Source organism: Camelus ferus, chromosome 12 (assembly GCF_009834535.1).
Source record: "Camelus ferus isolate YT-003-E chromosome 12, BCGSAC_Cfer_1.0, whole genome shotgun sequence".
NCBI classification, from domain to species: domain Eukaryota; kingdom Metazoa; phylum Chordata; class Mammalia; order Artiodactyla; family Camelidae; genus Camelus; species Camelus ferus.
Window position 1 is genome coordinate 57,224,895 of NC_045707.1, and position 27,023 is coordinate 57,251,917.

The following is a 27,023-nucleotide window of genomic DNA, read 5'->3' on the forward strand; positions in this document are numbered from 1 at the left end:
TTCCCAACAGAAGTAAAAACTAAGTATGATGAAAGCACAGCAAAAAAGAGATGCATTCCAACTGAGGATATGCAGCAAGGAGCCCGCAGATGTTGAAAGGAATGTAGTGTAAAGGCCTGCGCTTTAAGGTCCAAAGACCAGAGTTCAAACCTCAGACCTGTCATTTACAAGCCACATGACTGCAGACAAATTAATGGGACTAGGTCTTTCTTCTCTCATCTGTGAAAAACAGAAACAAACACAAAAACCAACAACATAGCACTCACTCTGAGCCAAAACAATACTATGAGCATTTAATACAAATTTATTTAATTCTCATAACAGCTATGTGTATGCTAATATCCTTCTCATTTGAAGATGAGGTACAGAAGGGTTATGGGGCCTATCTGAGGTCCACACTGGTGCATGCCAAGCAGGGGCTGGATGTCACGTGGTCAGGCTCCTAGTCACAGCCAGTTCTATGTTGATGGGTTAACATGGGAGCACGCTACACTCTCCATGAGCCTAATTTTATATACACATTTCATTGGCTCCTTTCAATAAGCCTATCAGCCGATTATTACTACTACGCTCATTTACAAATCAGGACCTGGCTCAGACAAATTATGAAAGAACGTTTTGTGGCAATGGGTACAATGAGCTGGAGCAGGACACAAGGAGAGGATGACTGATAGATTTTTTTGCAATAATGAAGTGTTGTGGTGATAAAGATAGAAAGGAGGGAGAGATCTGAGAAATCCAGAAGAATGAAAAAGAACAGTTTTAGAGAAAAGCAGGAAGAGGATGAAAAAAAGTGTCTATTAAAGAAACCAGGGCTCTGGAAGGGTCAGCAAGCCAGAGCCACATGCCAAATCTGGCCCACCACCTGTATGTGCAAATAAAGTCACAATGAAACCCAGCCACACTCAGTTGTTTATATATTCTCTGTGGTTGCTTTGCTTGACAACAGTAGATCTGAGTGGCAACAATGGAACCTACCTGGCCTGCAAAGCCAAATATATTTACCATTTTGTCCCTTAAAGGAAAATTCTGCCAATCCTTACTCCAGAGAAGCCCTGTCCAATAGAAATTTCTGTAATGATGGAGAAGTTCTGTATCTCTACTGCACAACGGGGTAGCCGCCCCTAGCCACAGGTGACTGGCTAAATTTAAATTCAAACTAATTAAAAGTAAATAAAAGTTTAAATTTAGTTCCTCAGTCACACTAGCCACCTTTCAAGGACTCAACAGCCACATTAACTGATGTAAATTAAATCTTATTTAGTTCTAATTAAATTAAACTTAAATTTATATAACCACACGTGGCTACTGGCTACCATATTAGACAACATAGTCCTGGGGAATTTCAAAGAGGTAGAGGTGGTCCCCACACCAAACAAGGTAAGGACTTCAAGTCAATCCACAGAATTAAGAAACAAATAGACATTGATGCTCTTTGGGAGGGTAATTGGGGCAGAGTGACGAGGCCTGAGGCTACCTTTCAAAGGCTGCGGGAGTGTAAGGGAGAGGAGGACCCGGAGAAGGGACAACATGGCCAGGAAGTCGGGATGTAAAGAAAATGGGGATGCTCTGCCTCTCTCAACTGGTGCAAAGCTTTCAGCTGGCTTTTATTAAAAGAGAAGGGTGAAAAGTGAAAGTAGCTGAGGGGAGAGGGATTAAAAAGGAATGGCATAAAAAAAGAATCAACTAACACCATTTGCAGCAACATGGATGGAACTAGAGATTGACATTCTAACTAAAGTAAGCCAGAAGGAGAAAGCAAAATACAATATGATACCACTAATATGTGGAATCCAAAAAAAAAAAAAAAAAAAAAAGGACACTGTGAACTCAGCTACAAAACAGAAACAGACATAGTAAACAATCTTAGGGTTACCGGGGAAAGGGGGTGGGAAGGGATAAATTTGAGTTTGAGATTTACAAATGTTAGCCACTATACATAAAAACAGATTTTTAAAAAAGTTTCTTTTGTATACCACAGGGAACTATGTTCAACATCTTGCAATAACCTTTAATGGAAAAAAATATATGAAAACATATATGTATGTTTATGCATGACTGAGACATTGTGCTGAACACCAGAAACTGACACATTGTAACTGACTGTACTTCAATTAAAAGAAAAAATAAATAAATAAGTTAAAAAAAATTTTTTTAAGTAATGGCAATACTGTTTTGTTTTGTTTTTTTTCATGGCATTGGCAAACGGGACAGTAAAAAAACAACACAAAGTTCAGGTTCTGGTTTGAAAATGCAAGCACATCAGGGCAGCTGAAATACAAGATGTGTGTTTGTAGTGGGAGCAGAACAAGAGCCAAAGCAAGAAAGACCAGTGCAAGCCTTATCTTAAAAGCCATGAATGCCCTGCTAAGGGGAGGTCATTAAAGGGGAATGCCCCATTCTGAAAGGGATTTCAGGTCACACTTGAGAGATAAAGGAGGAAATAGAATCAAGTAGGATCTATTGACTAAGGTAGGAAGTCACACTATGTAATGAAAATGCAAGGGAGGTGCAGAAACAAATCAAAGGAGCTAGAAGTAGGAGAAAAAGTGGTTTCAAAGAAAACTGAGGTTTTTTATCATCTCTGGGTGTCAAGTTTACGCTCTCTTTAAGGCAGACTTGAAATAGGAAAGAAAAATAAGTAATTTTGAAATATGAGAGGGAACAGCATTTTGTCCATCACCAACAATGTGCCAGGTTCTGAGCTTGGTAATTTAAACTGAGTTTGGTAAATCATTTAATCCACGCACTCTCCCCTAAGGAAGACAACGATATTCCCATTTTACAGATGAGAAATGAGGCTTATAGAGGTCAAGTAACTTTCCAGAATCATCAAACTAACATGTGGGAGACTGGAACCCGGTGCTTTCTGAACCCAGGGAAAATGTGGTGAAGTCCCAGTTTTCCATGTCTGTGTGCTTATTTAATTCCTGTACCCTCACTAGATACTGTTTTCTGTGGGCAGAGACCATGTGTTAGTTCATCAATGGCACGCAGCAAGTGCTCAATAATTATTTTTAAATAAATGCTGCAAGTGTGAATGAATGTGAACTGAAGTAGTACTCTTCAGACACATTAGCACAAATAAGAAAAGGAGTCTCATGAGGTAAATGTTCAGCAAAAACAATGACTCGATCAAAAGACTACTAATACACACAAACAGAGAAGGCTTTAAGCATTTTTAAGAGGGCATCATATCACTTTGTTCGCACATTGACATCCCATCTAAATTACAGGTACTTGGCTTTGGGCAGTATCAACTGACTGTTCCAGGAAATCCTCCAAATTAGGTAACTACTTCTTTGGGGCAGCATAATAACCTTATGTTAATTTAACCACTAGGAGTATTGTTTATATAAAAGGAGTTGGAAAGCACATCTCTCTATAGGACAATATTTCAACACAGAAACCTAACACAAAGAGAGAGATGTTCTTTAGCCCTACTGATACTTTATACATGAGTACATACACTCAGAACCTGCCTCCCTCCCACCAGCTTTGGCCACAGATTGCCCCATCTCAGCATGAAAGGATAGCCTGGACATCTGCTCCCCTGCCAGACCATCTCAGATTAAAACTGAGTGAAATGCCAATAGTGAAAAATGCAGCCAACAGGAAAAAGAATAAAAAAGAAAGGTTTTCAAGAAATCAATACTTGTTATCTGAACTGGCTCCACCGTCAATGGAGAGAAAAGGCATGAATGAATGATCTTAAAATTCTCAGGCTGTGAGTCACGCCTGACAGTTAAATTCAAAGCAGAAGGTGAGGACACCATTTTATCCTAGTCGTTTTATTTTTATTATTATTCTAAAGGAAATGCAGGTAAAATAAAGAATTGAAGCAAAAGGAAATAGGATTCAGCTTAATAGAAACAAGAAAAATATAAAATTATAACTCATTAAAATTAAAGGTCAAAAAGAAAAGATAAGGTCTCAACATTTAAATTTCAATGCATAAATTTATTAAAATGTAACTATAATCCCCAGTAAATATACATTTAGAAGTGTATTCTAAAGGGAAGTAAACTTCATCAGTCAGCGCCTTTTAAGACAGCTACTTAGGACACTCAGGAGCAGTGGTCCTTGATCAACCAACTTATTAGTCAGCCATGAGGAGCTCATAAACCAAACTTCAATTCAGAGCAGATTCTTAGAAACCCAGACCCACAGACCAGGATGCCCACGGGGACCCTAAGCAGGTAACCCTGAAACCTCAGAAATACCCAGAGAATCAGGAAGGGGCAGAAGAGGAGGCACACTCTCCAATGCCAACAGGGCTTTGCTGGAGGGAAGAGAAGACGCCTCTAAGCACTGCATCCTGATGGTAGCAATGATGAAGTGGTGAAAGGAACAAAGAGGAAAATGGGAAAGGGAGAAAGGAGAAGAGAGAGCAGTCCCAGCACCACCCAGAGCAGAAGAAATCCAATTTGTGCACATGGTGTTACCTTGCTCTGGTAAAGAAGAAATGGGAAGAAGAGAGGGGAGAAATAGGTAAGGATTGAAACGAAAGTGCTCTAAACTTGAGGACTTGAGGACTGTATATTCTTTTCTATGTTCATTACATCTTCATCTTAGCAATCCATTTCTTTCTCTTTAAGGCTGTATCTCATGCAGAGCGACACACTATACGGTTCTGATGAAACTGCCCTCTACAGCGGGCTCCCAGAAGGCAGACACCACGCTCATTAACTCATTCTGCACAACACTTGGCTCATGTCCACAGAGAGATGTTCTATACAAGCTCTTATTAAAGAGGAGAAATACAATCAATCATTCTAGAATGTCTAAAAAAAACTTTATCTTCCCACTGAGTCTTATAAATCATTCTGAGATTATTTCCATAAAGATTGTAATTGGGGTGGATACACAGGGAACATCAATTTTGTTTGTTTTATTGTTTAAAATAAAATGATCTGAAGCAAATGTGACAAAATGATAAGATATTACAAAGCCCAGTGTTCAGTGTTCCCCTGTATTATTATCTTTACTTTTACTCTAAATATTTCATAAGGAGAAAGACTGTGGGGCCTTATTCACAATTTTTATTAATATTTTTGGAGAAAAAAACCTGACAATATACATCAGAAAGTGTATCATTTCTCTTTCACCCAGAAATCTTCTAAAAATTCATCAGCAAGAAGGAAGGAAAGAAAGAGACAGACAGATAGACAGTCAGACATGGAGACAGAGACAGAGATAGAGAGAGAAATCTTTGGAATGCTGTGTCCAAAGAAGGAAGTATTCCTACAAGTAAAGAGAAACCACCTAAATATCAACATGAAGGGACTGAAATAAATAATTTTACATTCACCCAATATGTTAAAATATTCTGCATACATTAAAAACCATGGACTAGAATAGAGGAATGGAAAAATCACAACTTATTCCGAGTGGGAAAAAAGCTATCAAACAGTATGAATAGTATAATTCCATTTTTCTGTGAGAATAAAAATAGAGAGGCAAACAGACAGACAGACATAGTTTATCGATGTTTTTAAAAGCAAAAGTCATACACATACGAAAAATATGAGTGTGTGCAAAACCTGGTGAGTCTGAACAAGGTTTGTAGTCTAGCTAATTGTTTTAATCCACTGTCAACTTTGGTCTTGATAACATAATACAGTCATGTCAGATGTTACCACTGGGGGAGCTGAGTGATGGGTACAAATGACCTCTTTGTACTATTTTGCAACTTCTCTTGGGTCTATAATTATTCCAAAATAAAAATTTTAAAAGAAAAAAAAATAAAAGACTGAAGGGAAATATACAAACTACACCAAGATAGATACTAAGAATGTATTTAGATACTGAACTATAACTGATATTCCACTTATTTTGGCTTTCTTGAGATTACCTAGTTAAAATTTGAAGTAACACTGCTTCTGTCTGGGAGAAAAAGCATAAACTTAAATTTCAATCAGAATTACTTTTGAATAAGAAATGTCAATGAAAATTAATTGAAAACCTAGGCCTCAAGCCCAGGCCTTGTGACTATAAAATCTCTGCTCTTTTAATTAAACCACACTGTATCTCGTCCAATTTTCCAGCTTCACCTCTCACCAGAACAACCTCCCACACAGAAAGAAACATAACATAGACATATCTACAACGATAAATCAACTTAACTAACTAGGTACCACTGAGCATAAGTTAAAACATTAAGAAAAGTAGACAAAACTTTTATTATGTCTTTTTTCCCTAGCCTTATCCTCAACATGATCTAATAACAAGGTCATAAACTACATCTTTGCTCTATCCTGGCCCATTCCCCCATTATCTACATATCACATCCCAGATCAAAGATCTTCCATTAACATTTTCATGATTTGAACCTGAATTCAGTGCAGCTTTGCTCAATTTTCCAAGAGTTCGTTATCTGGCTGGTCTCTTTGGGCACTAACTGAACCCATTACTTCTCTTTATCCTCTTTTTTGTTACTTGCCTTTTTCTCACCTTCTAGCAGAAAATGAGAGGCTGCATAGAGGGATAAAACTAAAATTGGTCGATTCTTTTATTTATTACAGGATTTATTAGGCAGAAAATGGCCACTGTTCACCAAAATGTAAACCTGTATGCTTTAGTCACTCACATCTCAAAAGTCAAAGCAATTCAGAGTAGAGTTAATTATAAAATAAAGCAAAGTTTATTACTCATATTTTCAGAAAATAATAACTAGATAGTCCGTATCACTCGATTACTCTTCTTTTATTAAACAAGAAAATGAAAGCTATCTTACTACAAGCAAAAACACTTTTTTCCTTTAACGTATGAAATCATTCTTCAGTTATACTCTATCCAGACTCTCACTCAGCACCTGGAATAGTGCCTGGCATGTAGAAGCCATTCAATAAACATTTTAAAAATATATTTTATTTATTTATTATTGTATTATTTAATTACTTTATTTTGGTGTGGGGGGAGGTAATTAGGCTTGTTTATTATTGGAAGAGGTACTGGGGATTGAACTCGGGACCTCGTGCGTGCCAAGCATGTGCTCTACATTTGAACTGTACCTTCCCACCATCAATAAACATTTGATGAATGAGCAAGAGAAAGAAGGAAAGAATAAATGAAGAAACAAATGAGTTAGTAATGAATAAATTCTAGAGCCAAAAAAAACTCCATTTTACAAATACAAAAGGCTAACAAACATATATATGTGTATACATATGTATATATGCACCAACTTGTTTTTAAATCTGAAACACCGGCATTATGAGGATAAAATAATATTAACTGGAGAAGAAATATGACACAGTGAGAAGCTGATACACTCTAACAGATCTGGTTTTTCACCCCAGATCTGCCACCTGCATGTTAGGTGAACATGAGCAAGTCTCTTAACTTTCCCTAAATCCTCCTTTAGGAACGGATGCTCTTGAGAAGTTAAAAAAATATGGTAAGGTGTATTATTGTTGCTATTATTATTGCATTTTGTTATTTGAACACACTATAAAGTGATCACCACAATAAGTACTATCCATCACCATACATAGTACCAATTTTTTTTCTTTTTTCCTGTGATAAGGACTTTTAAAGTTACTCTCTTAGCAACTTTCAAATATGCAATACAGCATTATTAACTACAGTCACCATGCTGTACATTGCATTCCCAGGACCTATTTATCTTATCACTGGAAGTTTGTACCTTTTGATCCCCTTCACCCATTTCACCAACCCCCATAACCCTCCACTCTGGCAACCATCAATCTGTACTCTGTATCTGAGCTTCGTTTTTGTTTTGTTTTGTTGTTTGTTTTGGTTTTCAGAATCCATGTGTAAGTGAGATCATATGGTACTTGTCTTTCTTTTATCACTTTTAACCAGTGGTTTTTATTTGGTAAATAAAATTTGGTTTATCTGGTTAACATATTTACTAAAGAACGACAATCTGGTACCAAGAGTTGATACTGAAACAACTCTTAAATCTGAAATTTTTGGAATCTGGTATGTGGAGAGAGACATTTCCAGTCTATACTCACGGTGCAATCTTGGGCTGTTACCATGTAAGTAAAGTATTTCCCTCCTTGCAGTTATGTGTGTCTTTGGCTTGAGAATTAAATACATCAGCTAAAGAGGAGCAAAGGGAAACGATTTCCTCATAATAAAATTTAGACTCACAAAGAAGAGAATTTCAAACTCTCTGATGCCTTGATACAAAGAAGATTCATGGGTCATTTTGGGTTCTGGTGGGATGGATGATTCAGGTAATACGTACCTGCAATTTATATAGGAACCCAGATTTAGGAGATAGATTAAGAAGGTTCACATGCATGTGGTGAAGTCTTAAAATCAGTTTGAAGGACATGTACAAGGTATGTGCATTCTGCTGCAGAGGTAACAAAGGTGACTTGAGACCTGATCCCTGTCCTTCCATCACCTAGCCGAGAATTTTTAAATTTCTAGTAAGAGATAAGTATCAGTGGGGTACAAGCTTATGTAGTGAATGCATGGTGACTCAATGGAGATGAGAATTGAGCATTCTCTGCCAAACTACCTTACAGGGAAATAAAATTCAAGTGACGTGCTTCTGAGGAGAGGACCATTTGTCAGGAAGACATGTACAAATTGACTCTGGGAAAACAATGAAGATATACATTCCACTAAAATGAGAGAGCAGAAGACACATAGAAACATAGGTGACTAGTGAAGAGAAGGGATGTTACATCTCCGACCGAAAAGTTTTAGATTTCTAACAGTTTTTTCATTCCTTTGTGCCTTCTAGGTACAGTCATGACAACCAGACAGAAGAAGTTAAAGAGTGTAGTTGCAACCCATTACAGAAACTGGGCTCTCCAGTGTGACCCAGCTTGTGTGAAAAATGAGTCTACCACTCTATGACAAGTCACTTAATCTCTCTGCCCTTTAGTTTACGCAGTTATAAAAATGCATTATAAAGATACCTATCTCACAGGCGTCGGAAGGATTCAAAGAATATATACAGTGTTAGCACAGGGCCTGGCTCACCGCAAGCGCTCCACCACTGTGACTGCTGTTGTACTGCCTTGGTTGTCATCCCTGTTACTATTACTATCACCATCATTATTGAGAAACAATGCAACAAAAGTTCTAAAGAAAGACACTAGTTCAGTCATGAGCTGGAGAATAATCACATGTGAGTTTCCTTCTCAATCGAATACAGACTCTCCAAGTATTATTGTGGCTCACCCCTTAAACTCTCAAAGGAAGCATTTAATATTTTTCAATCACTTGTTCCCCAAAGTTTGGCAACACCTATGAAATAACACAGGTAAGTGAGAGAGCCCACAACTCATTGTCCTTGCACTGGATTTCAAAATCAAGATATTCGTATTAGAAGTGAGAGAGCTGGATGCAACATAAATCCTAAGAAACTCATCTCTGCACTTAACATATGCCATTTATCAAGGTCTGTCCTACACTAGGATCAAGATGAAAAGAAATGAAAGCAAAACAGCAAAGGATACCATACATGAATGCACAAAAAGTAATTAAAATCAACCACTTCCATAATGATGAACATATAACAAGTCCTTGTATTTTCTTTTACTGAGAGGTTGGAAGGAAGGAAAGTTTTCAAATATTCATAACTAGATTAATTAATTAGGCTATTTATCACCATGTTCTCATAAAAATAATATAAAAGTATACTACAAGCAATGAATAATGTGGTCATTACAGATTTTCCTTAAGCTGGAACAACAACAGAGCATTTTTAAGAGGGGAATAGTATTGGTTCAAGAAACATTTCTAAAGTAGGTAACGATGAATATAAAGCCTCCCTCCCCTGATTCTTGGGACCTTTGCACACAATTTAAATATTTTATATATATAACATGCTTTTTTCCCAAAGAACATCAATCTACTATTCTAGATCTAATATGGATATTTTCCAAATGTTTCTGAGATATAGATCCAGATTTTTTAAATTACTTTTAGTGGCTTCAGTGGAGAAGAGGCAAGAAAAGAAAAACTGAAATTAATTGAGACAGTTATTATAGAAACAGTATAACATGATAAATATTTAGATAGAGTAGAGACATGAAATTCATACTGCCCAGGTTCAAATCCTTAATCTGCTACTTACTAGTTTTATATGTTTAGGCAAGTTTCTTAAACTCTCTGTATCTCCATTTCCACACCCACTTAATGAAAATAAAAGTTGACCCTACCCCACAGGGTTGTTAGAAATATTAAATAAATTTAAGCACTTGGTATTATACCTGGCTCAAAGCACGGATACAATAAAGCTCAGCTGTTTTCTCTGTAGGCGGGACACAATTTATGTACACTAGCACACTTAATCATTCCAGCAGCCCTGTAAATTACTGTTATATTTCACAATCAATAAAGATAGGCTGGATTGCACAGAGTAATAACGGCAAACTCCAAAGAACTGGAAAAAAATAATGTTTATTTCTCACTCGTGCAACCTTACTGTGGCTTCAAGCAGATTCCTCAAAGCACTGTCATCTATGCATTTCTGCTCCACAATCCAGGCTACAAGTGTTTCCATAAAACAGGCCAGAGGGGACTAAGGATTGAAGCTCTAGCAACTAAATGTTTCACCAGGAAGTGATATGCCTTACTCCTTTGGTTACATTAGCCAAAGCTAATCACATGACCATGCCTGGTTAGGGAAATCTGATCCTCCTGTGGCTCTGAAGTAAAGAACAGACACTGCTGAGCAATAATACCCATCACATTGGTATATAATTCCCTCATTTTATAATTATTTGGGACAATGTCCCGTTCAAAGAGTGGAACTTAAATTTTAACCTAGAAATCAGTTTGTTTTCTCTACTAATAATGATCCTCAACATTTTTTTCTCCTACCCACCAAAACAGGGTCTTGCACAAATTTCCCATTAGTAACAGTGGCAAACTTCATTGGGCCTGATTAAGCAGGGAGAGTTGGGAGGAAAGCAATGTTAGGGCATTTGTGGTTTAGAAAAGCACTTAACTTCCAATTGGGAATCAATGAAATGCTACAAAAAAAAGAAGTGCAGAGAGAAAGCAAAGTGAGATTAGTGCAAAGGTAGACTTTTCTAAGCTCCAACGCTTTTGCTTACGATTATTTTTGCAAGGAGTCAATGATAATGGTTTTATGTCCTTTCAGCTACTAAATTCTTTATCATTCTATTGTACCAATTTTTCTCTGTACAAACGTCTATATTGATCATGTCTAAAGCAGACACTGAGCATTCTTTCTTTTTCCTTCAACTTTCAGAAGTTATTTTACTTAATGAGTATCCACTTAGGAGAAACATCTTAAAATATTATACTTGAAAAATATTGTTATTCTAACATCTAAACCTATGAAGAATGTATTCCTATTGTCCCGAGTTATCTCTTCAGTCAGAGACCAACAGACTTTAGATGATTTTCTTCCACTTAGAGCAATACAGGTTTTTAAATCAGTAAAATTCACTACTTACTAAAAGTCATAAATCAACCCCTATCCTTCTCTAACAGTAGTATTTGAAAAAGCTTCTTTTTTTCAACTATCCTAAGACTTTTATCTGGACTATTTCAAACTCAAAATTCTTAAATTTCAAATTTCCTAGATATTATAAGAATAACGTATTTCCTTTCTATGCACTGTCCCTTGCCTCATTTGGCCATAATATCAGCAAAAGCACATATAATTAATACCTTTCATAACAAGTTCTCTAACCACATGGAACCACATGGTTTACATAAAGGATCTGAGCTCTACAATCAAACTGTAATTTAAAGAGGTTATTACATGAATATACATTTTCACAACCATTCATTAGCCACCCCCACCCCCATTTCTCTTGCAAATGTCACACCACAATGGAAAGCAATGATCTCCCTTATGGAGTCACTGCCTCAAAGTGGAAATTCTTTAAAAAAAAAAAAAAAAAAAAAGTAAATACCTTTAACCACTGGATTTTATTTCTCAACTAACAGTATATGGCATGAACAAAGGAAAAGTAAGCCTCCTTCCAGGAAGTGCTAAGAGTTTGGACTTTCCCCCAACTTGGTAATTGATAGGTCACAGTTGATTGAATTTCCATTGTTCATTGATTGTGCCATTTGTCAGGCAATCCATCCTTGCTTATGTAATCCCAGCATTCCTGTAGTTCACTCTGTTCCGTCTTGACAGTTCAACAGCATGACAGACTGAGAAAATCGGATACAGCACAGCACCAAATTGTTGACCTTCAGGATATAAAATAAGGCCCATCTTTTAAAATTGGTCTTTCTTGATGAGTTTATATGAGGGACAGTATTACTAACAGGCCATTTTTCCTACTGATCCTGTACCTTCTTAAAATATTTTTTCATTTATAAAAAATGATAATTTAAAATTTAAATATATCTGTACTGTGCACAATATTATGAATAAATTCATTTAGAGTTTGTCAAAAGGGGACAGATTTTTTCATCTTCAGATAAAACTCTCATTTTCAAACCAGAATTAAATATAATTTTAATAATATCTGATAAATATGAAGGCAATTTCAAAAGAAGGAAGGAAGGAGGGAGGAAGGGAGGGAGGGAAGGAGGAAGGAAGGAAGGAAGAACGCAAGCAAGGAAGCAAGTAGGCAAGTAAGCAAACTGTTTCCCAAACAGTTGAATGTGTCTGACCAACTGTTTGCCAGATAATCAAAATTCAGTAGCAGAATTAAATTACTTTCTGGTTACATAAAATTCACATTATATTTTCCTTATTTGTTTTCCTTTGAAAGAATGTCAAAATCAAAGAAAAGTTACAAGTAGAAGACAACCTTTTCCCCCTCTGAAACACTTACTGACATGCTATCTGAAACCCCAGAATAATTTAACAAACCAACAAATATTCTTCCATCTTTTTCCAACTGTCTCCTTATCTTCTCTGTCAAACTCACAACCAAATGTTTAGAAATCTAGCTCACTAGCATCTTTGCAATATATAACAAGAACATATAGATCTGTTGATAGCTCTGTATTCCATCTTTTAGACTTTTTAATTTTGTTTCTTCCATGAACTTTTGGTATTTAAAGGGAAAAAAAAGATAAGAAACCATACAGAGTTCAACTTATAAAAGTTCTGTTGATGAGGAACAGGTTGTAAAATAAGCAAAAGTCCTTTCATTCCTATTTCACAGATTTCTTTACTTCTGCAAACATGGATGTCTCCTAAAGGGGGAGGAGAGGAAAGTAAAGACAGCGAGGAAACTATTTTTCAGGTAGTCCAGACACCTCCACGTTCCTCCCTCCTGTCACTGTCAAATACCACTGGGCTGTTTCCACCAACCAGCAGTTCACTGTGTGGTGAAGGACTCAGGCTTTGGCCTTCATCTCTAGAGCATCTCTAGACTCTCACTGACTTGCCTTATTTTTATCTTTTCTCTCCCTTTTACTCCATTGCATGAAAATACCCTGCTCTTTCTTCTCCTGCTTCTTTAAACAAGTCTCATCCATTCTCATAGTTTTATTTTTCCTTCTACTTGTCTGCAAAGTTTAGTTTTTAGTATCTTGTTCTTTCTCTCTCTCTCCCCCTCTCTTTTTCCGCTCTCAGTATTTATCTTCTTTCTTTTTCTTTCTTTCTTTGTCTCTCTCTCCCTTCACTCAGAATTTACCAAACTTTAATTCTCGCCTCTTTATAAATTTCAGTCAAATCTATAATTCTACATCAAGCCCTCGCCCAGTTTTTAAACCACTGTCTTTAATTTCACACAAAGTTCCTCCACTTTTATAACTGAGTCAAATTCTTTCAGTTACCATAACTTCTTTACTTCCCTGAACCCACTGCCGGGCAGCCGTTATGTCTAATTTAGCCTGAGTCAGCAGCTACTCAGTTCTGGCTAAATGTTGCCATGAAAAATGCTGTCCCGTTGCTGACAGATATTTTGCTTTTTCTCAAAACAAGTTTCAAAAATAGAATTGTTAAAGGGAATTTAAATTTTAGATGAAATCTTCCAATGTTTAAATACTGACAACTATTTTAAAAACAAACTAACAAAAAGCCAAGCACCTGGGTCAAACAAACCTATCTGCAGGCTTTCAGTCAAATTGTGACTTGTTGCCTAAAAAGTGAACGCAAATACCTTAGCTTGCTGTTTCTCCTAAAACCATCCTGAAACTACTTCCTGAATTCAAAGTAACTGCTACAAGCCAACTGGCCTACAATACTCCCTTCCAAGTACACTTTGTTCTTTCTCATACTTATGCCTCTGTCATGTTTGTTTCCACCCAAAAGTGTTTTTCTTCCTCTGTAAGTCCTACTTTAAGATCGAGTTCAAATGCTACCGTTTCTCTGAAAACTTCCAGGACCATATTAGCCTATGGGACTATCGCTCCCATATTCCAAAGACATTAGTACCTAGTCCTGTGGGTCAGGCACAGTCCTAGACATGGTACATGCTCCCTCCCCCTCCCACTATAAATCCTAAGAAATTGATATTATGGTTATCCTCATGTTATAAATGAGGATATTGAAGCTTGTCCAAGGTAAGTGGCAGAGCTGGGGCTGAACTCAATTGTTTCTTGTTCCAGCGCAGGAAGAAGAGTAGGAAATTTAAGTTTCGATCATCCACTATATGACATGTGTTTGTGCCAGGAAAAACTGTAAAAATCCTTAAAATAACTCACCAGACCACTCACAATATGGCTCTCTTCTATTTCTTGATACTTTCCCTGTCATTCCTTAAGCCACAGCCACATTAGTCTTCTTTCAGTTTCTAGAATTTACTGAGCTACTTCATGCCTCATGGCCTTCATATGTGCTGTTTTCTTTGCCTGGAATGTTGTTCACCCCTTCTGAAGTCTAATCACCACTCACTGTGATCTTAGTTTAACCATCATTTCCTCAAGGCTCCTTTCATGATCCTTCTAGAGAAGACTATGGTAAGACCCCCATTAATCACTGTATTTCACAATATCTACTGCAACTCTAAACAAATAGCTTTGTAAAAGTTCATTTAATTTATGTCTCCCCTACTGCTCTGCAGTGAGTTCCTTCACCACCTCTTTCATTATTTTCTCTGTACTACACACTATACATACAGTGAGTGAATGATTGATGTTTTCAACGTTAGTGAGTCATTTTAAGACTTGGAGGCGCTAAACAACCATTACCTCATTGCTAGTAAGAAACTGAGCTCTTGCATGTTAGAAAACCTACATGATTTCCATTACAGAGATGTTAACCAAGCTGGAATCACTTTCTAGTAATCTGCATTTAGTCAGAGGCTTTTACTTTTTAGCTTAGAGTCACTGTTAATATATGCTAAATTCTAAATCAAATAATATGTGAGCATCTGATCACTGAATGTTGTTTAAATAAAAATAAGCTAAAATAGGATTGCCATGCTTCCAGAGAAAGGGATAAACTGATGACCCAGACAGAAGGGTCCACCACAATGCATAATGCAAAAGTGAATCTCCTAATTCTTCAGCAAGTGGCAGCTGGATTTCAAATTCAGGATGGGCAGCAGTTTGTCTAATTCATTAGGAGAAAATAACTTCTAACATCCATTCTGCTGTTGCAGGATTAGAGAAATGACCAGGGCTTCTAATTGCTTCACCTCAGACCGCGGTGCTCCGCTGACGTCTCTGTAACAGGGACTTTCTTCCCCCCAAAGCTAGGTGTCAGCAATGTGAATTAACCAAGAAACTGTGAGGAAAGGTGGATCCTTACATGTTTTCTAAGGCACCTGTATGGAACTGGGATTTGTTCTTCAAAGAGCTCAGAGATTACAGCCCTAGAAATGTACCTTCCAGGGCTACCTACTACAGTGGAAACTCCCTTCAGTATATCACCCTTAAAGATTCCTAGTTCATGCTCATATTACTCCATATGCAAACTACTGTTGGGCAGTTTATGCCATTGTATAAGCTAATATGCATTAATATTTTTGTATTGGTGTTTCTGATAGGCCTGCAGATTGGGAGGGGAGTTTACTTTCATGAAGAATAAATAGATAAGCTTATAATGAAAGAGAATCCCTCTTGCCTCTGGGAAGCCAAAGTGCCTCAGAGATCTTGACTACATGTATGCCAGCTCCATCTGGCAGAGAACAGTTAGCTGGAGCAACCTCTCCTCATTTTACTTAAGGACATACTGTCAACATCTCTCTTCCTCACATCCAACTTCAAAGAAAGTGAGCCAAGTTCCTTCACATCACATTGTGCTCATACCTACCTACCACCTCTCAGAGACATCCTGAGGCAAAAATTAAATCCACGTAGCCTGTTATCTATCACTTTTTAGTAGTGTCATTTATCAGCTCTGACCTAGAATCTAGGAATATAAAGACTAAAGGGAAAAAAAAAAAAAAAAGACATTTGCCCTGCCCTTGAGCTTACCTTTGTAGAAAAGTGTTAACCAATGAAGAGTATCTACAAATAGGTGCCCAACCCAGCAATGGATTCAAATTAAAACCACTTATTGAGTAAAGTTTTAGGTTAGATACATGGTCTCCTACCTCGACTTGCCTCCCCAACTCTGCTCTGCCAATCAAACTTCTTAGTGAATCACACTGCTGCAATACAGACTCAAAGACTTAGATCTCTTACTCACTTTGATCTTTTAGGCTGTTATAAAACAGGGATGGCCACGTGATTCCAAGAGTTCAAAGATGAAGAATTCAGACACAGCATTATCAAGTGGCAGTGATCTACAATATACTGAATTTTAAAAAACATACACAAAGGCCCTTTGGCAAAAACTCTCATTAAAAATATTTTATACCTACAATTTTAGAAAATTTAGGCAAGCAACTAGAGATTAAGAAAACAAGTTAGAGAGAAAATCTCCAGGTCTTAAATGTCTACTTGATGGACACTTTCACTGCCTCATTCTCTGCACTCCCTTGAGCCCTCACCGACCTCAAGTAACCCTCCAGAAATCTACCCCTTCCTTTCCACTGCCACTGTCATTGCCTTATGTCTGGCCCTCACTTGTTTTTACTTGGAACATCCCCATGACTTCATAATTCAGTTCTCTGCACACAGTTTTGTGGGAAGGACGGTCACATAAATAATTTCAGTACCATACTTTATGACAGATATGTGGACACAGAACTTTGAGAATACACTCTTAGGAAAGGCAACGATCTCTGTGTTTTGATCAGAGAAACAGTAAGAAGGTTTTCTCCTAAAATAATTGTGGTATGAAAGTGCAAAGAGCTATTCTTCCTCTAACATTTATAGAGTCTGTTTCATTCACGACTTGGTCTTAACCCTTTACTCAGTTAATTTTCATATTAGTCCCACATTTATCTATGAGAAAACTGAAGCACAGAGAGATTAAGTAACTTGCTTATCTATGAACACACAGCCAGTAACTGTGAGAGCCAGAACTCAAGCCCAGCATTCTGGCACCAGAGACCGTGCTCTTAATCATCATGAGTCCCCCAAAGCAAGGGACATAAGTCCATATATTACTTGATAGTGCATACCAGTGCTTAGGTCAGTGCTGGCAACGTAAAAGAGGATCAGTCAAACGCTACTGAAAAAAGTGAACTGGATGGAGAAAGGTGCTCACTCAGATTCTAAAGGCAAAAACCATGCCAATAGCTCCAAACAATCAGGAAAGGACAGGGCATGGTGGGGACACAGAACAGGCTCTGGTCGAGATGCCCTTCTCCATTCCAGGTATCCCCACGCTCAACAAGGAGACATCTGTCAAATGCAAATCTGACCATGTCATTCTACCATCTCTCTGCTGGCAACTTGGAAATGGTAAGGGGAAACCCAATTGCAGTGTCTCACAAACTTTTAGAGGAAACTCTCCCTAATGGCTGGCAGATAAAAGCAACCACACTCTTAATGGCTGCTAGGCACATAGCCCAAAGAGCAGCCACAACTTTTGAGTTCTTCTAGACTGTGTGACTCATTCTGGCAAGTTTGGCATTTATTCTACAAATGTAACTCTTTGTTGTAATATAAAAACAATGTTTATAACTGCTTATAATTGCAAATCCAGGAGAAAAAGACTTTATTCCTACCATGATTACTAGCATCACCTGTCTTTATGTGCATTCTTTCTGGGGTACTCCATAGTGCACCCTCATATACAGGACAGGACTACAGAGCTAATCTGATCTACTTGGCGTGACACATAAATCCCTTCCAATCCAGCCTCACCCTCTCCCATCTCTCCAGTGAACACAATTATTGGCAACCACATTAATAGTCAAATTTCAATCTGTTAACAATTAGGATCTTGGACTTGGACTTCAATAATTAGGATCTTGTTGACTTTGAGAGGACCTATCCATCCTTCCAAACCCTACTAGGTGTGATTTTATTGAAGTCCTTCGTCATCCTCTTCCTCCCCAGTGTGTGGATACTTCGTAATACTCCCCTAGTTTATTGTTCGCTTGCATTTGTTTAAGTGGCTGTCTCCATACTAGACTGTGCTGTCCCTGGTGACAGGCTCTTGCTTTAGTCGGCTTAACATCCCCGTGCGAAGCAGAGCCCTGCCATACAGGTAAATCTTTGGTCTATAAGAAGTTGGCCTCACAAAAGGTAAACCAAATCCCTCAAGTCAGGGAAAGACAGCTGACTCTGAATTTAAACACAAATTAAGAGGTATGAACACATCTCCAGTCTCGTTTTCTTTCCCAAAAGAACTCCAGGTTCCGGTGCAGGGGACGTCGAGCCTTGGCGCGCAAGACTGATGGAGTCGGGGAAGGAATCACTCACCAGCTGGTGGAAGGCGGGTGTCTGTTCTCCAGCGTTTTGGTCCAGGGCTTGTACCAGCTGATCTGCTCCGCGGCTTTGCCCCAGAACCTCTCGGGGTCCGCCACCGAGGCCGCGAAGTGTGTCTGGTACTCGCTGCCGCCCGAGGACAGCGCCCGGCAGCCCCGGCCGCCGAAAGGGCCCCGCGGGCCGGGGGTCATGTACGCCCGGCGGGCCGGGCCGGCTCCCCGGGCGGGAGAGGACGCGGGCAGGGACCCCCCGAGTCCCCCGGCGCCGGTGACTTTGCGACACTGCAGCCAAGACGGCTTCATCGCCGCCAGCGGTCCCCGCCTGCAGGCTGCGCTGCCCGCGGGCTCGAGTGCACGCCTCGGGTGACCACTGGGGCGCTCGCGACTCGCTGGGGTCCGAGGGGCGCAGGAGGGAGGCGGGGACAAATTCCGAGGTGTGCCCGCAGCCCGCGAGTTTGGAAGTCACACTACAGTCGCCGGGAAAAACCGACCTGGAGCGGCGAGGGAGGGAAGCAACAGGCTGGAGTGGGGGCGGGGCGGGGGCGGGGCTGGGGTCGCGGCGGGGTCACAGCGCCCCGAGAGGGGCGAGCGCCGCGCCGCCTGAAGTCCGACGTCGTCGCGCGTCTCCGGCTCTGCGGCTCCGCCGGGGAGAGCGCCCTCCCCGCGCCGACACACAGGTACCCCAAGGTGAGGCCGACGGACCCAGTCACTCTCAGTTTTCCGACACAGAAGTTGCGCGCGGCTTCTCACGGAGGGTCTGTGGACAGCGGGCGGGGTAGAAGGCCGCGCCTCGGGCGGGCGGCGGGAGTCGGTCCCGCTGGGCTTTGCGGCCGAGGCCCCACAGGTGTCACGTTTTATGTGTTTATTTCTTTTGAAAACAAACTCAATCACTGGTTACTTAAAAAAAAAAAAAAAAAAAAGCGACTCCAGGGCAGGGCAGGGACTGCTCCAGGATTTCCTGAGAGCTGAGAGGAGGAGGAGTGGAGGGAGGTGGCCCAGTCGAATTGGGAAGTGCTTCGTGGGGGTGATTGACAGGCCCTGTGGGGAAGGTAGCCCCATGGGGACCAGGATTCACTTGCTGACTGGACTCCCCGCAGGATCTAAGCAGAAAACAGAACAACTTGTTTTTCCTCCCTTCCAATTTGGAGTGTCTTTGGCCCATTTTTGGATGAGCCAAAAAAAAAAAAATTATTATTTAATGCCAAAAAGACAGAGCTAAGGAAAGATGAAATGAATCAAAAGAGAAAAAGAGAAGGCTGAGGAAAATTCAGAGAGAAAGGCGGTAGAAATTACTGAGTTTAACATTCTTCAGACTCCTTCACTGGTGTTTTACCTGTTAGTGAAATTCAGATGTGATCCCCTTTGTCTTATATTATGCCAAATACATTCTGCTTGGTGTGACAGTATTTGTAGTTTTAAATGTAAGGATGTCTGTTCCCAAATCTGAAATGAGAAAGAATAACGCCCCAACCCTAGGAAGGACTGTAAAATTGAGAAGCTGTAAACAGATTTTTCTACAGGAAAAAATAAATAATGTGGCGATAAAGATTAAACAGAACAGAGACAAATCTAATGCAAAACAAAGAACATTTCTTAAAATAATCACCTCAGCTCTTCCCTTTCAACTGAGGAAGAAAGCCCTAGACTTTTCCCTAACAACTGCAGCTTACCCTCTTCCAAAGGCCTTGCCTCAAATGATTTCCACGAGCAAAAGGCACTTGCCACTACTTGAATCCAGAGAAAGTTACCATGCAACCATTTTAACCTCCTGGCCCCCTCCTTTCCTCTGCCTAGTTGTGTTAAGGCTGCTATCTGGTCTACAAGATCCTGTGACCTCAAATCAGCCCTTACTGTATTACAGTGATGTCCACCTCAGTCGTTTGCTTAGGGAATATGTATGCAGGTTGTGATTTGTTGGGGGAATATGAAGGGGGCAAGCAGACAGTTAAAGGTTCCTACTGCGTGTCCACATTGTGCTGGCACTTTTGAATATGTTAGCTCCTGTGATTCCTAAAGGAATATGAAGAAGTGGGAGCTATAAGTCCCATGTTGACCGCCTTGAGGCGCTGTATCCTGGCACACCTGTAATTCAAGGTGCACAGGCTCCTCCAGGACAGCCCATTCCACCTGCCACTCACCCCAACAGACTCTATAAATTACTGTACAAAGATTATCATTTTCTTTCTGTGCCCCAACTTGATTAAGGTGGGGCATCTGACTCCAAGATCCATGATTTTCACACCAAGCTAATTATTTTTCTGTCAAAAAGAAGAAAGATTTTAGACTTCCAATAAAATATGACAAGTTGTGTACTCACATCAATTCCTCTTCTTCTAGAAGAAAAAGAATCAAAGTGGGGTGGTGGTGGTAAAAATTCTACAAGAACAAAGAGAACAGGAGAGGACAAGAAACCAAATGAGAGAATGGAAAGAAAATGAATTTGGTATATGACTTAAAGGGGGAGGGGGGAGCTGAATTTAACTACTGTTAGAGGAGCAAATGGATTTCCTCATCAGAAACCTGAAATGTCTTAGGATTTGGAGACCCCAGTTTCCTCTGAAGGTTCAGAATGAAGGTTAAGGGCTTAAAAGCAAAGGGGTTAATTAAAAGATTGTGTGAGGCCCCCACCCCTGACACTGCTGGATAAAACCATTTTCTTTGGACCCTGCAGTACTGTCTTGTTTTAAGTTATTGTATGAAAAAGATTGTTAATATAAGTTCCATATCAAGCAAAGGGAAGAGCATGAGTGAAGGTAAGTCCAGCACAGATGAGGAGCATAGTATACACATAGAACTAGAGTGCACAAAACGACTAGAAACTTCTACTAGAGCCAGATAGGGAGCTACAAAATAGTCAAATACAAGCCAGGACCTTTTTTACACTAAAAGCTTGTGAACTAATAATTAAACATATGAAAAGCTTAAAATCATTAACCATTGAATCCCAGTACTACCCCTTACTAATTTCCCTACACTGTGTAATTTCCCTACACTGTGACTGAGACTGAGGTTGATAATCCTTACTTCACAGGAGTGTTGCAAGATTTAAATATATGTAAATTGCTTAGCACCAAGGCAGTAGCAAACCAAGCGAATTTAAACAATTGGCTATGAACAAACAGCCAATCCAAAAAATCAACCCCCAAACCTCCAGCTTCATTAACATCCTCAAAATTTTACAACCAGAAAGCTTTGAAAGAAATTAATTTAGGCATGCATGTACGTTCTGTCCTGCTTCAAAAATTAAATTATATTTTTAGCTAATTTGGGGACAGGATACTCATATTCTTTTCAATATTTAAGCCCTCTAAAATTCCAACTTTTATAATAAGTACAGTATTTCATTGTATGTCAATAAATGGTATGTTTAACATGCTATTCAAGATGGCATTTTAAACACCTTAAGCAGACTGATTGATCAGATTATCTGAGAGAAACTTTCTAGTAAATGGAAGAAGCACAATGACGAACAGTGATGAAATAAAAGAGAAAGAATGAAGGGAAGGGAGGAAACTGGAGTCAGAATACTTAATGCCTAAGAAAAAGATGCTGAAAATTAGCAGGAGAGCAGAGTGGAATTAGAATTAAAAGAGAAAAAAGATAAAGGAATCCTACATCTTAATTTTTCCCTGTTTACAATTTTTGCCTGGAAGCGGTCATTCTTAGTACAGGCCAACCTTTTGCCAACAGAGAGAGTAAAAGGGATTAAAAAATGTACAATTTGAAATTAAGTGTGGATTACCCTGGTCATTATTACATTATTCTGCTGGCCACAGAATTCATGTTTTCACATAAATCTGTTAAGAGTCAGATGTCTAACTTTGGGTAAGTATTAGAACTACTAAGAATTTTACTTATGACAAAAGCTAAAAATGGCCTCATATATTGAATTTCTTGGATATTATGAAAACTTGGCAAGTACATATAGAAACACTTGCAAAAATTACTTTATCTCTGTAGCAGGTACACACTGAGCTGAAATTTGAGCCTGCAGAAACACTGCAGATTTATTTTGATTTGGGAAAGACTTTCTGGAAAATATGCTGATTTTCACGGCTTAGTAAATATTTTTAAAACTTCTAAAGTGATACAGCGCATAGTAATGTAATTTTAAGCTCCTATTTTGAAACATTTTTCTTTTTGCCCACATAGTAATTACAATAAAGGCAAAGAGAAAAAGGCAAATAAAAGAATTGTTTTCAAATAAATAACAAGTGGAAAGACACTTTACAACTTCAGTTCATTCTGACAACCAAATATAAGGCATGGGATTCATTCACTAGCCTTATTTTTATTTCTTAAAAAAATCCTAAAGTTTATTTTTAGTCAGTAAGTATTAATAAAAATACAGTTGCTTTTATTTGAGAAAAAAATGGAAAGAAACAACCTAGGCAAATATTTCCAATCATTTTTTTCAAGTTCTTGAGTTTTTTGTTTTTGTTTTTGTCTTTTTTTTGGTTTTCTGGTGGGTTTTTTGGTTTGATTGTTCTCTGTATAGCAATTTACAGTTGAGGGGGGAATCTCATCAGTACAGTTGTGTTGGAAAAATCACAGAATGGCTAATATTTTAATCAGACATGAACATCCTTGAGAAATCATTTTAAATTCTTCCTTACATATAATTCCTAAGAAAACTTTTCTCTTTCTGTTTTGCATTCCTAAGCCAAAACCACTGTTTTTTACTCAACTATTTGTTATAATACTTTAAATATATAAGAAATGATCTCATTATCAGAGAACAAAAGGTGAAAAAGGAAAGAAATATCTTCTATAATAAAATTTTTCACAAACTGTAGTTGATTACCTAACATTACTTTGGGTTGCCAATTTGTGTGTGTGTGTGTGTATGTGTGTGTGTGGTAGTAAGATACAAAATTAAACTAGAAAATGAAACAAGTCCAGTTAACCAAAAGAGCTGCTCTTATGTAACAAGGGAGTGGGCAATCATTTTGGAGTTTTAAAGAAAACACAAGTATTTCAACTGAAGTACTGTTTTAAAATTAAAGAAAATTTGGAAACAAAGAAATGACTTACGTTAGGTAGATCATATAAACAGGTATCTCATTTATTTATGGGAAGCACTATGGACAAGAAAATTTTAAAGTATGGAATATAGGTTGAGTATTTGGACACTTTTTCCAACCATCATTCTGAACGATGAGATGCTTAGATGACCCTTGTGATACCTTTATGTTCTACCTGTTGATACAGATCCCTACCTGTTTTTAGAATTGAACACCTAACTATTTAGAGATCCAAAGTGTGTTTAGAATTTCCAGTAAAGATATTTTGTGTATTAAAAGGATTTCAATGGACTTCTCTGTCAGTTGCTTGCACTTGCTTTTTTTGCTTAACCCAGATACTCTTGTACCTTGTGTGTATATAAAGTTTGTCTCTTTATATTTATGTACTTATAACTCTCTGTGGGATAAAGTTTATTTTTCTGTAACATTATATTGCTTCTTCCCATTGAAACCTTTGTCAGCCTAGTATAAACCGACACATCAGTTTTGAAAGAGTAAGAGAAGTGTTATTAGTGTTTTCATTTTTTGTCTTTTTTTTTTTTGTAACATTGTTTTATACCTATGAACTTCGAGTAATATTGCTGGGCTCAGCCAGACTATTCCAGCTACTGGCATCTCCTCCTTTCCTCTCTGCTGTGACAACACCATAACAAAGTGCAAAGGCTTTTTGATAGATTACACCTGCAATAATGACTATACATGTATGTGTGTGGATGTGTGTGAAATGACTAATTTCTGCTATCCTCCTTTAACATCTGTAAATTTCATTCTTTCTTCGCTGCTTCGATGAGCTAATCTAACAGCCTGTTCACCTACCTCCTATCACTCAGTTAATCCACAAGTATTTACTAAGGCCCTCTCCCCATGTTCAGCAGCCTTCTAGGAACACAAAGAATTATTTATAAATTGCTAAGAATCTATCTCTGTTATTAAGTATTTTTTAACATTTTTTATTGATTTATAATCATTTTACAATGTCGTGTCAAATTCCAGTGTAAAGCACAATTTTTCAGTTATACGTGAACATGTATATATTCATTGTCACATTTTTTTCTCTGTGAGCTGCCATAAGATCTTGTGTATATTTCCCTGTGCTATACAGTATAATCTTGTTTATCTGTTCTTAAATTTTCAAATCCCATCTATCCCTTCCCACCCTCCACCCCCTTGGCAACCACAAGTTTGTATTCTATGAGTCTATTTCTGTTTTGTATTTATGCTTTCTTTGTTTGTTTGTTTTAGATTCCACATATGAGCGATCTCATATGGTATTTTTCTTTCTCTTTCTGGCTTACTTCACTTAGAATGACATTCTCCAGGAACATCCATGTTGCTGCAAATGGTGTTATGTTGTCGGGTTTTATGGCTGAGTAGTATTCCGTTGTATAAATATACCACATCTTCTTTATCTAGTCATCTGTTGATGGACATTTAGGCTGTTTCCATGTCTTGGCTATTGTAAATAATGCTGCTATGAACATTGGGGTGCAGGTGTCATTTTGAAGTAGGGTTCCTTCTGGATATATGCCCAGGAGTGGGATTCCTGGGTCATACGGTAAGTCTATTCGTAGTCTTTTGAGAAATCTCCATACTGTTTTCCACAGTGGCTGCACCAAACTGCATTCCCACCAGCAGTGTAGGAGGGTTCCCTTTTCTCCACAGTCTCTCCAGCATTTGTCATTTGTGGATTTTTGAATGATGGCCATTCTGACTGGTGTGAGGTGATACCTCATTGTAGTTTTGATTTGCATTTCTCTGATAATTAGTGATATTGAGCATTTTTTCATGTGCCTATTGATCATGTGTATATCTTCCTTGTAGAGTTGCTTGTTTAGGTCTTTTGCCCATTTTTGGATTGGGTTGTTTTTTGTTTCTTATTAAGTCGTATGAGCTGCTTATATATTCTGGAGATCAAGCCTTTGTCGGTTTCATTTGCAAAAATTTTCTCCCATTCCGTAGGTTGTCTTTTTGTTTTACTTATGGTTTCCTTTGCTGTGCAGAAGCTTCTAAGTTTCATTAGGTCCCATTTGTTTGTTCTTGCTTTTATTTCTATTGCTTTGGTAGACTGCCCTAGGAGAACATTTTTGGGATGTATGTCAGACAATGTTTTGCCTATATTTTCTTCTAGGAGGTTTATTGTATCTTGTCTTATGTTTAAGTCTTTGATCCATTTTGAGTTTATTTTTGTGTATGGTGTAAGAGAGTGTTCTAGCTTCATTGCTTTACATGCTGCTGTCCAGTTTTCCCAACACCATTTGCTGAAGAGACTGTCTTTATTCCATCGTATATTCTTGCCTCCTTTGTCAAAGATTAGTTGACCAAAAGTTTGTGGGTTCATTTCTGGGCTCTCTTTTCTGTTCTGTTGGTCTATATGTCTGTTTCTGTACCAATACCATGCTGTCTTGATGACTGTAGCTCTGTAGCATTGTCTGAAGTCTGGGAGAGTTATTCCTCCAGCCTCTTTCTTTCTCTTCAGTAATGCTTTGGCAATTCTAGGTCTTTGATGGTTCCATATAAATTTTATTATGATTTGTTCTAGTTCTGTGAAATATGTCCTGGTAGCTCAGTCTCATTAGGAGGAAAACAAGTCATCAAGTGCCATATAGTTTGTTAGGCCTTTTAGAGGTAGATGAAAAAGCAAATGTGAAGGACCAAAATATGGAATGGAAAACTCCAAGTTTAAGGCACAAGTAACCATTCTAAAACATAAATTAGTTGTATCACTCTCTTGCCTAAAACCTGTCGATGGCTTCCCACTGCCTATAGTGGAAAACCCAATGCCCAAAGCCCTTAGCATAGACCTGTCATTTTCACTTGGGATCTATTCTGCTCCCCTAGGGGGCATTTATAAATAAGTAGTGTATTGTTATCTATTGCTGTCTAATAAATTATTCCCTAATTTAGGAGCTTAAAACAACAGATGTTTATTATCTCATATGAGCTGCTGTTGATCAAGAATCAGGATGAGTTAGTTAGCTGGGTGCTTCTGCCTCTAATGAAGTGGTCAGTACTATGGTCACCTCAATGGGCAGGAGAATCTGGTTCACCTTTACTCACATGGCCGTTGGCAGGAGGCTTCAGTTCATGGGGCTGTTCAGAGGTCATGGCAGCTGGCTATCCCCAGAGAAAGATAAGAGAGTGAGTAATTGATTGAGTGGTTGTGTGTGTGTATGTGTGTGTGTGTATGTGTGTGTATGCGTGTGTGCGTGCGGAGGGGAGAGAGAGAGAGAGAGAGACCAAAACAAACTCCACAATCTTTCATAATGCAATCTCATCTCAGAAGGGCAAATTTGTCACTTCTGTTTTACGCTATTGGTCACACAGACAAATTCTGGTACAATGTGGGTGGAGA

General features: G+C 38.5%; 2 protein-coding genes and 1 long non-coding RNA gene across 3 annotated transcripts in view; 1 reads left to right on the forward strand and 2 right to left on the reverse strand.

Annotated features, from left to right (window-relative positions):
- Window positions 1-19,102, reverse strand: part of ACSS3 (acyl-CoA synthetase short chain family member 3) — a 134,099-nt gene extending 114,997 nt beyond the window's left edge. The window contains exon 1 of the mRNA XM_006189289.3: window positions 18,643-19,102. Within this exon, the coding sequence (XP_006189351.2) occupies window positions 18,643-18,950 (308 nt within the window). The 5' untranslated portion in view covers window positions 18,951-19,102. The remainder of the gene's footprint in view (window positions 1-18,642) is intronic.
- A 90-nt stretch (window positions 19,103-19,192) lies between these two features.
- The window catches only part of LIN7A (lin-7 homolog A, crumbs cell polarity complex component), a 211,532-nt gene continuing 203,701 nt past the window's right edge, over window positions 19,193-27,023 (forward strand). Inside the window, 1 exon segment of the mRNA XM_032493832.1 lies at window positions 19,193-19,334. The gene's annotated coding sequence lies outside the window, so the exon portion shown is untranslated.
- LOC116667790 overlaps window positions 26,163-27,023 on the reverse strand; it is an 85,208-nt gene continuing 84,347 nt past the window's right edge. The window contains exons 8-9 of the long non-coding RNA XR_004324867.1: window positions 26,729-26,785; window positions 26,163-26,287 (exon numbers count right to left, since the gene is read on the reverse strand). This is a non-coding gene — a long non-coding RNA (uncharacterized LOC116667790). The remainder of the gene's footprint in view (window positions 26,288-26,728; window positions 26,786-27,023) is intronic.